This window comes from Argentina anserina, chromosome 3, assembly GCF_933775445.1.
Source record: "Argentina anserina chromosome 3, drPotAnse1.1, whole genome shotgun sequence".
Classification (NCBI taxonomy): domain Eukaryota; kingdom Viridiplantae; phylum Streptophyta; class Magnoliopsida; order Rosales; family Rosaceae; genus Argentina; species Argentina anserina.
The window spans coordinates 30,190,249-30,201,154 of record NC_065874.1 but is presented as its reverse complement, the minus strand read 5'-3'; the positions used below and the strand labels follow the sequence as shown (position 1 = coordinate 30,201,154).

The 10,906-nt window shown below is 38.1% G+C and overlaps 2 protein-coding genes and 2 non-coding genes across 7 annotated transcripts; 1 reads left to right on the top strand and 3 right to left on the bottom strand.

Annotated features, from left to right (window-relative positions):
• Nucleotides 1-635: 635 nt before the first annotated feature.
• Nucleotides 636-795, bottom strand: LOC126789680 (U1 spliceosomal RNA). Its single transcript, XR_007671594.1, has one exon. It is a non-coding gene; the product is annotated as a U1 spliceosomal RNA (small nuclear RNA).
• LOC126787457 (uncharacterized) lies at nucleotides 753-1,954 on the top strand. The gene is given in 3 exon segments (XM_050513340.1): nucleotides 753-787; nucleotides 1,782-1,905; nucleotides 1,907-1,954. Coding segments are annotated over 3 exon segments (207 nt in total).
• On the bottom strand, nucleotides 1,856-2,007 carry LOC126789667 (U4 spliceosomal RNA). The gene has a single exon (XR_007671583.1). It is a non-coding gene; the product is annotated as a U4 spliceosomal RNA (small nuclear RNA).
• A 930-nt stretch (nucleotides 2,008-2,937) lies between these two features.
• On the bottom strand, nucleotides 2,938-5,454 carry LOC126787609 (serine/arginine-rich splicing factor SR45a). 4 transcript variants are annotated; one of them, XM_050513468.1, is made up of 6 exons: nucleotides 5,328-5,356; nucleotides 4,878-5,011; nucleotides 4,652-4,754; nucleotides 4,384-4,533; nucleotides 3,911-3,974; nucleotides 2,938-3,824 (listed from the first exon to the last, which is right to left on the bottom strand). In XM_050513468.1, exons 2-6 carry the CDS (start codon nucleotides 5,009-5,011, stop codon nucleotides 3,175-3,177), a joined length of 1,101 nt encoding a protein of 366 aa, XP_050369425.1. In that variant the 5' UTR covers nucleotides 5,328-5,356; the 3' UTR covers nucleotides 2,938-3,174. The 4 variants fall into 4 exon arrangements, 2 of the variants coding, with proteins under 2 accessions (XP_050369425.1, XP_050369426.1); XR_007671247.1 differs by lacking the exon at nucleotides 2,938-3,824 and adding an exon at nucleotides 4,094-4,229 and having other exon boundaries at nucleotides 5,328-5,454; XR_007671248.1 differs by lacking the exon at nucleotides 2,938-3,824 and adding an exon at nucleotides 4,127-4,229 and having other exon boundaries at nucleotides 5,328-5,454.
• Nucleotides 5,455-10,906: the final 5,452 nt, after the last annotated feature.

The following is a 10,906-nucleotide window of genomic DNA, read 5'->3' as shown; positions in this document are numbered from 1 at the left end:
CTTCTAGGTTCTTCCAAAGGGTTCCACCATATTCCGGACCCGCCTAGAATGCTCAAGGTAAAATTTTGCTTAAGTTTGGCGGGATGTGACAGTATGCCACTTAAAAACGCCACACGCACAGTATTCTTTGGTCGAAGGTGAAAGACTGATTTGATATGTAGCCAACGCATGGCTCTGTATTTTTTTGACGGGCAGCTTTTTCCTATGATAGTGACACTGAATACTTCATTTACTCGATTACTTTACTGCGATATGTAATTCTTACCAGTAGACAGTTGTGCCGATCACTCGTCTTAATTAGTCCGATAGTATAGTACCTAACATGAAACTATACCAGCATTTCAGATCATCCTTTTGATTAGTATGGCATAACTTAAAAGGTGTTGGGGTCGGGAATGCAAGGAACAAAACCTGATGACACTTTAACAGTTCATTTTAGCTTTAATGCTTGAAGTTTTCATCCTTTTAGACATGAGCTTCACCTAAATGGATCAGGTAATAATTTTCACGACACCCTGAGCATAACGAAGACGGTGGAAACTTAATTCACTCATGGGATGCCCCAAGCAAACTTCATCACACAGAAGGGCAGACTAGCTGGTCAGTGAGAACTTTACAAAACTTGGGACATGATTATGGGGGCTGCGCGAACGCAAACCCCCCTGCAACAAATTATGACGTAGACTCTCCCTCTTGGGGAGATCTTAAGCGAGCACCCCTCCTAAGTGCAATGGAGGTCACTAGCCTAGGCCATGAGTCTTCTTGATCGCCCATTGACCCCGTCCAGGTAAGTATCTTACAATGTTGCTCCACCATCTATATTTATTTCTCTCAGCCATCTCTTCTTTACTCATTCTCCGATGTGGTACTTCTGAGTTAATGACTTCAATCTTAATAATCTCCCGAGTCGTATTTGTAAGAAGCTCCTAAGCCGGCGGGTATTAATTGAGAAAGCACGTGCTTCTAATCCTCACTCAATCCACCTGGGTATTTGGAACTCAATAAAACCAAAACACTACTTGCTCTTCTCTTTCTCTAAGAGTGGTGATTGTTTATACGATGCCTCAAATAATTTGTTTTACAGTTTGATTAGTTCCATTTATGTTATACATAACTCAGCACCCTGTGATTTTTCCTTTTTATATAGAACATGTTACACGAACTTCTTATAAGATTGAAGAGAAACAATGAACCTCAATCAAGTGAGATGTAACGTTTGAGGGCAAAATAACACACTATACATATCACTAGTTGCATACGAACTCTAATACAATCTCACTTGTTATGAATCCACAAATGAATAATGTACATCTTATTGCACCCTGATTATATAAATTTTTCTGCTTTGTAGAACAATAATGGAAATGATACTAAATATTTACCGATAATTGGCGCCAGTTCTAAAAATTTTAAGGTTCTAAGCGATAAAAGAAATACAGTACTAAAACACATGAAATAAGATTTTACATATTACAGTACTACACTCGACGGGTATTATTCGAAGGTATTTAAAAAATACTCGGTAGTTTTGATTAGAGAGATTTCACAAAAAACTTTTGCTTGTATCGATGGTCGTAAGAAGTGATCACTAACTAGTACTAAGACCTTTATCATTACCTTAGTTTTGCTTCATTATTATGAATGTTAGCTGCAAACAGTGAACGTGCACATTGTAAACTTCAATCGCCTTCATATGCATAAGGAGCGGCAGGGTTCTCAACTACAACCGTAATTAAGTTAAGTTCCCAAAGTTGAACAGATTCTAATATTCGATATAACAGGTTCATAGGTTTACGTCTTACAAATTGGTTGTACATATCTAAGTTTAAATTGAAATTTAAGACTAAAATTGTAGGGCTTTACCCCGAAGGGAGCCCTTCCAGAAATTCTCGAGGGCACAAGGCTGAACCCAGGCCCAGGAGGGGGTTTGGAAATAGTTTTCAACCAGCAATAGACGCGCCTCGGTTAGAACCTCATTAGCTGCGTCATTGCCCCAAGCGCAAAGATGCTTATCAAACTCCCCCTTGCTCTCATTTTATATGTTTCTCTGTTCGATATGTTCCAATTTCTTCGATGTGGGACTAAAGAGACATTCATATTCCTTTGCGGCCAGGTGAGAGCTAGAATTCGGTCCAGGTCTCACATTCACCTCCCAAACAAGAAGCAACTCAACTAATTGAAGGTATATAAATCTGAACAACATAATACATGTGATAGAACAATATGATTGTTGAGAAACGGATCACATGCACCTTGTAAACTTGAGCAGATCGAACTGGAATATGGAGTCGTCGTCTAGCAAATAGAAGAGAAATAACCATGGATTTGATACTTCCAAGTTCCAAGCTGAACATCAATGGTGGTCCATCATTGTTCTCTTTTTCTTCTTGAGATCAAATGGGAGGTTCGTTGGTCCATTACCAAGGAAACAAGTACACAGATATCATCTGATTTACAGGTCGCTAGTCAGTATAACAGCCAGTCTCGACCAAGGAGAACTTTGAAAGAACATTGTTGCCCATTAGTCATGTTGCAACCCATTTGAGTCATCTTTTGTTTGATGTTTTCCACGGAACCACCAGCTGCAACCCAACAGTGACTGCTGCATTTTTTCACCGTACATTCCATATTGCCAATACAGGAAGTTCATATGACAAAATTGCTGCAACCCAACACTGATTAACTCAGAGGGCCAATTTTCGTTCCTACTCAGTTGCTCCATTTGGTGCGTTTTGCAGGGTCTTTTGAGGACCGTCACAATTGAGATGGAGCAAGATGCATGAATTCTATCCTCGTCCAAACAAAATACATCAACTAGTCCACCCTCCTCTCTTCAAGGAATTCATATTCAACGGTAGACGTAATTGGTAAAAGAATTGGGTCTGAAAGCCAACAATAAAACAACTGGGATCATCAGCAAGGGTAGACACAAGGATGCTAGTTTAACTACCGCAGAGGAAATTACAAATATTGCAATATTATTTATCACTAATAACAGCCACAGTTAATAGAAGTCACAGTACTCTGGGAAACATCGATCGATAAGATGTATCTCATTACTATTTTACAGTGACTCATACTCGAACCGAAAACAAATTTGACACTATTCTAACACATTCCAAAGAGTCGAGATACAAATCCCTACCAAGCTAGAGATACGCCTAATGGCAGTCTTCAAGTTGAAGGCGAGGTAGATCTAGGACTAGCAGATCTTGACATAAATCTAGAACTTGCACTCACACTTGGACTTCGACTCCTAGAGCAGCTCCTGGAATATTTTCGCAGGGCCGAACTCTTGTGGGACCTTGAGCTCCTGTATATAGGAGATACACTCCGAGAGTAACTCCTCCTCGAGCTCCTCCTCCTAGGCTCAGGAGACACACTTGGTGAGTAACTTTTCCGGGAAACCCTCCTAGGTCTTAGCGAGACACTGCGAGAGTAGCTCCTCCTAGAGTTCCACCTACGCCTAGGTGAGACAGGAGAATAACTCCTCCTTGAGCTCCTCCGGGGCCTGGGTGAAATAGAGTGATAGCGTCGCCTCCTTCCATAGTAAGAGTCATCTGGTGAGTACTCCCTGCCGTAAGGGGAGTAGGAGTGCTCACGATATCTCACTGGGGATCTGCCGTAAGGAGAGCTTGAGCGAGAATAAGACCTGCGCCGCCGATAATCAGGAGAGTAAGATCTCCGCCTTCTGTATGGTGGAGAGTAGGATCTGCTCCTACCTTGGTCAGATGAGTAACTGGGCGACCGACTGAAGCTCCTCCTGTAAGGAGAGTAGGTAGGAGACCTGCGAGAAGGGGAGTAGCTGGGGCTTCGCCGATGTCCTACAAAGAAAACAGACAACTCTTTAGAAGAGACACCACAGAAGTAAAAGTGCCATATACCGTACAAACTAATAAGGAATACTTACCACGAACTGTTCGCAGCCCAAGGTACCTCCCTGGAGTGGGAGTTCGACCTCTCCGCCTTCTAGCCTGAAATAGACAGAAACAAAGAATGAGACCACAGCAAAAAAAATAGGAGCAAGATATTCAAAGTCATAATATGTCAAGGCAATGGAAATGGAACATATATAGCAGGGAAAATGTTTAACTTCTACATAAAAGAGAAATGCAGGGCATACAACCCTAGTGATCTGATACTCGTTGGTGAGTTTGAATGGTTTGTTAAGTTGTGGTTTGGAATTTGGTGAAGAGCTGCTACACACAGCTAACCTGCTGCCAGAAACACTTCAAGTGGAAAGAAGCAAAAAACTTTCAAGCTCAAAGAACCAATAAACAATTGAAACTTTCACTACAAAGTAGAATAGAGTACAAACTAATATAAAATTGAACCAAATCAATGATCCAGCAACAATCAGAATAAAAAGGGAACAAACATTACCTTCTCCACTGTAATCACTCGACCTTCAAGTACAGAGCGATCTAGATATTTGATGCACCGGTCAGCTACATCAACATTTTCCATGGTAACAAACCCAAATCCACGAGATTCCCTTGTCCACGGATCAACCACAAGATGGACATCAATCACCTAAACACCACAAGCAGCAGAATTAATACCACGTCAAACAAAATCGAAGATTAAAGCTCAATCACTACAAGATTAAAAAGACAGAAACGAAGATAGAAAAGGGCACTCTCAAACATACTTTTCCCTCTGACGCAAAATGCTTCTCAAGCTCTCTCCTCGTAATCCGAGGTGACAATCCAGTCACATACAAATTGTTCCCAGGATTCTCCACAGACGGGCTCCTGCAAATTAATTCAAAACCACGCAACGTCGAAAAACACAAAAATCACACTAAGAACACAAACAAAATGAAATACCTACATAAACGAGCCAAACGAAAAACAACAGGGATAAACGGCACACACCTTGACCTGGACATGGACCTCGAAACAGACCTAGAAATGGACCTGTATCGCCTCGGGGAAGGAGATGGGGACCTGTAACGCTTCAGCGAAGGAGAGGGGGAGGGGGAGTACCTTGACCTTCTTGAGTACGACATCTGCAGCAAGAATAAACGCGATTACCCACCAGTTTTATAACCCATATCAGATACAGATTATATGACTAAAATTACGGTTTTCTAGCACCCGAATTCATCAAATATCTAAGACTAGAAATTAATTTACAGCTAATCTCTAGGAACAAAGCTAATGAATTCACACGGGAATTCTTAATAACATCGTCATAATCTATGAATATAAATCATTATCTTCCGAGACACATCAACCTAATATTGAAAATAAAATTCATCACCCAGATGCGTTTGCTGAGAATCCTGAAAATTGTATCCTAACGATGAAGAAAGAAGAACTAACCGTGGCAATTGATGGAAGTGGAATCGCTGATCTTGCTCGCCCTCCCTGATTTCTTTTTCTCTGCTCGCTTGTTTTTATGATCTCGATCTCTGGGAGAATGGCCTCTGGGATTCAAACGCGAGTTTATTCGTAGGGGATGCGTTATATAGAGAGGAAGAAGGGAGAAGTTTCTGGAGAGAGTCGGACGCCAGACCACATTTAAATCGCGTTTAGTATTTTGTGGTCTGTGCGTTACGCCCTAAGAAGCACGGAAGCTTGCCTGCAGTCGCGCTTCGCGCTTCGGAAGCGGAAGCGCGCCGGAAGCGTCCGGAAGCGTCCGGAAACGGTCGGAAGCGCGATTCCGAGAAAAAGGTGGTTTGGAAGCGATATGGAAGCGCGAGCTTCCAAATTGGAAGCGTCAAATAGTTCGGAAGGAAGCGTGGGCAATTTTGTAATATTGATTAAAACCTAATTTCTACAACTTGTGCTTAAGGAAGCGAAAGGCTTTTTGCTTAAGCTATTTCTACTTGTGCTTTTCATTGCTTCACCTATTTCACTACCAGAAAACCTGATTGTGAGTTCTTAAACTGCACTGTAATACTAATTATATGCAAGTGAACTGAATTCAATCCTCATGCAGAAAGCCTTTCGGGGATGTCGAAACTTCCAATTGATACACCATTCATGAAGTTCAAATTGAGTTTTTTTTTATATATATAGGATTAGTCCAAATTGAGTTGGTATGCGTTTGATCACTACTTGATGGTAAGTATAACATATGCTATTTTTTTTGTAATATTATATATACAAGTTAATATATTTAATTATATATTATTTTATTCCGCGTTTCCGAAACGTCCCTGCTTCCAAGAAATTTTGAAAAAAAACGCTTCCGCGCTTCCAAACGCTTCGCTTTCACGTCCCCGCTTCCGATTCCATGCAGCCTAGGTTACGCCAATCGACTACCCCTCCAACTTTTAGACACGTGGTACACTAATTGGATTTTGTTGGTCTCTTTTTTATTTAATTTTTGAAAGGGTAACAAATAGTCAAATAGAACTCAAATAGGGATGGTTCGATTCGGTTCGGGATTCGGTCGATATCAATATCGATAATTTATTCAGTTTCGGTTTTAGTTTGGCATTGTAAATTTAAAATTTAATACTTAATCGAACTCGTACATATCGATTCGGGATGAGTTCAGTTCAGTAAAATTGTACATTTTTGCATGTATTTCTATCTATTTATAACTATTAGTTAATGTAAATTAATATCATAAGTCTTTAAAAGTACAATGTATACTTAAAAATAATACAAAAAACATTAAAAATGCATAGATTTAATATATTATATATATAGTACGAACTATACATATACCGAACCGAACCGTTTATAAAATTTCAATAGTAAGTTCGGTACGGAACGAATAAATTTTATCGATTCGTCCCTACCCGTCGGTATTCGGTACGGGACGGTTGGTTTCGGTACTATTTTTTCGGTATCAACTCCCACCCCTAGTAACAAATGTTATTGTTAAAGTAACGGCGCACATAGTGGCCAAGAATGCAGTTTGCAAACCTTCATGGCTTCATAAAGTTCTTATTGAAGATTTGAAGATATGTTTTTGTTGATGTTATTCTAGTTGATTCAAGAGTGTGGTACTCTTTTTTACTTGATTGATCGGGCATGGTTTTTGACGAGGCCATATTAGCCCCTAAGATGTAATGTCCTTGAGTATTAATGCAATTATTTCTTACGATGAAAAACAATGATGATATAACAAATGTGACAATAGTCTATTGTGTACTACTCCGCTATCATTTCCAAACAACCAATAGGTTTGTGAGTTGAATTACAAACGGGAACATATGTTATGTTTATTTACTTATGTTCTTTTGATAAGTATCTATTCACTAATTGTGTTCCCGTTTGATATTACAAAGCGAGCTTATAAGATGTCACAATACATGTGTATATAGAGCCGAGAGAAATGTATTTAAAAATAATAATAGTTAAACAAAAGTTGAATATTGCGATTGGTACAAGTTTATCTCGAACTCATCACATATTACATAGAAATTGAACAAGATTTATCTAACCAATCTACTTAATTATTGGTATGCCTGATAGGCAAGTTCGACATAATAGTACAACTCAAGGGTCTGCACAAAAAATTGAGTAAGTCTTATACAATCACCACCCTCACCCATTAGCCGACATCACATCCACAAAAAACCGACGCCTTAACCAGCCTTACTGCTAGCCGCACAAAGATTGATCTCTACATCAACCTCTACCATAAGGGTCAAGTCAACAAAGGCTAAACTCGAACCAACCTTCGCCAACACATCATCTTGCCTCGACTCTGAACATTATAGTGTCATTATTCTTGACTCAATATATAACATATTCGCCATGTTGCTCAAATTAATGATGTGCAATACATAAAAACAAAATCCTTCTAAATCCACATTTAAACAACTTCCTTCTTGACCTCTGACCCCAATTGATTTATTACATGTTAGATGACCAACACAATGAAAACATGGTCACACCGCCCCTTCATTCGGTGTCACCAAACATGAGATCATGGTGGCTTTAGTCTATCTCGGCGATATGGTTTTTTTTTCTTCAAATTGTAATTTTAAATGTTTACGAAACACAAGTTGATGAAGTAGATGTTAATATCTCTTTTATAAGGCTTTAAAAAGAACGCATCCATCTATGTTTAAGGTTAATTACAAATGCACAATGTTATTGTCTGAATATGGTGCCTCAATTAGTTTGATAACCACACTTCAACTCTATAAGTGTGCTACCCTCATGCATATTTTGCTACCGATGAGATGCTTCTCCTCTATTTTTTTTTGTTATGAAAACGTCAGTCAAGTTTTATTAGGAGGATGGCTAAAAAGAACACTATCTACAAGACCAACACAAACATATATAAATTACTCACCGACCCCTCAAGTTGGAATGATCACCAAAATGCTTTAACAAAAAATTGTCGTCTTCTTCTTATTTGGATGAATGATGAGCAATTATTTCTCCGAAGTTTAGACATGGTTGGATTACATAGAAAATTCAAAACATCAAAATTACAAAGTTCTTTATAAATTCTTGACTATTGTCGGGATAGATTAGTAGATTATAATATTAAAAATACTAATTAGATTAACATGGGATGAGATCTCTCCTCAATCCAAATCTTGAACGGGGGAATGTACTACTCTTGGAGGTTGTTTTCCCGTAAGCCATGTATTGTCGTCACTATTACTAGTATGGGCAAAAGAATAGTTAGCAGGAATCGGGAGGGTGAGACAAATTGAAAACGAAATTTAGAAACCTAGAGTTGAAAAAAGCTTGGAATATAATGAGCGAAAAATGCATAAATCTAAGTAAATTATTTATGCACATCCTCAAATAGACATATGAGTTCTTAAACAATCAACCTCAATGCTATGTTGCATGCTTGAGGTACTAATTTGACCTTCATCATGGTTGGAATCATATGCAAACTCATTGTTGTCATTAAAATCAAGTTTTGATTGTGAAGTTACTTGAAAAAGTGAGACAGTTACACTTTCAGCAACAACTTGAAGGTCTTACTTAATTTGTTCTTGGGCTGATCCCATTACCACAAGATATAGAACAAAAATTATGATGTCCAACTAAGTAACTAATCAATGGGTAAACAAAATATAAAAACACATTTTCCTGACCTTTGGAATATTGTTATGATATGGACTAAGATATTTGTTTAAATTAGCTCGTGGCTGCTAAATTTCATCCTCCAAGTGCATTTCTATATTTATGTATTTAGTTTTGCACTGCCACCAAAGGAATCTCTATTTGTGTAGGGTTCCTTTTTTAGTTGAATTTTGGTATGTATAAGAGGTGGAAGATGAGTGTTGTGGCACAAATTCCAAGGATCTTGATTGCTAATACATCACATGCTCTAAAGATGGAACATGATGTCAACCATAAGCACCTCTTGCAGTTGGTGAGGGGACATGAACCTGATACATATTATAGCTTTATTACCCTAGGGCCAAAGGCAGTTTCCTCCACATAATGATGATCCAATCGAGTATATGGGGGTTGTATCAATGGCTGAAGTACATTTGGTCTCATATATAATGAGATGATGGACTCATTGTCATATGCACAATAGGAATGAAGTGATGTGAGGTAATCCCAACACTATTAGCACAAAATTATTATTGAGAATAGATAAGACCAGTTGTCTCAAACAAGTGAGTATTTGGAAATCCCATATGCGGAGGAAGACGGCGAGGGCTAACATAAGCTTGCAAATATGGAGAAGTTGATTGACTGTCAATTCGAAGTTGCTGCAATCCCAGTTGTTGCTGTTATACTATAACATGCACTGCCCTTTTCGAACTGAATAGACATAGAATATGATGTTAGGAGAGACCAAGTCTTAACCACATTAATGCCTCATAGAACAGTAGAAACTTCATAAACTGTAAGTTTTAAATAAGAAAAAACCAATCTTATACAAGTCTCCTGAGAATTAGTCGAATCTCTTTTAGAGGATAACTTGTCCCCTTTAGGTGATAACCGGCCTATTGATGACCCAACAACATCATCCTTGTCAAGAACTGAGCTATGAATAACATCAACCCCACTGAAGATCAAGTGTTGTTTATTATTGTGGAGTCATTACCCCGGCTACCACATGATGTTACACCATGTTTTGACATGGATGAAGTTGTTTGTAACTTTGTAACACAACCACCTTACGACAGATTTAGGAGTAGAATCTATTTTTGATTTTATATTTATCTTTAGTAGTATTCATCAATTGTAAATTTATTGGATATGTGTCTTTGTAATTCCATGATGATCATATCGATTTGCACTTCAAAAAAAGAATTATTGTCTTCTTTGCAAAGTAAAAACAATTTGAGAATTGTTGTATACACTATACTAATATCTTACTACACATCCCTTAGTGTAATCTTTCTCAATTTGATTTTACGGGTAGGTTAAATGACCAAAATACACATAATAGAAAAAAAAATTTAATGGTGGAATCACTACAAAAAAAAGTTAGCAATAAGTACATTTAAATGTGGCTAATATGTGGGTGTTACCCATGTGGCCATTGTAACTAAATGTCACAATTTTGATGCAAATGTGACAATTAAATTATAATAATGATCGGTTTGATTACTCGAGATGGTAAGCATCGTTAGTAGTATAAAGCAAGAGAGTATCGTTCACAAACCGGGGATCCATCCATGGCAAAGAATCACAAATATTTAACAACGAATTCATAAGAGTTTGAGGATTTTGGGATATAGGATCGGTATCAAAAACAGAAATAAATCTTAAACTAATATATACATGTGATCAACCAACCAACATAAGCAATCACCAAACAAATCACATAAGAACAAAGCCATCGAAATCTATTCTCAATCATGTTCATGCCGTAGGTATCATAGTTCATCTTAAGTTCGATCATGCATCAAGTTCCTACTTGGTTCCTAATACATGGATACTATCGAGCTCAACTACTTGTCTTGCAACAACATCTAACATACCAATTTATTATGCAATTACGTATCACA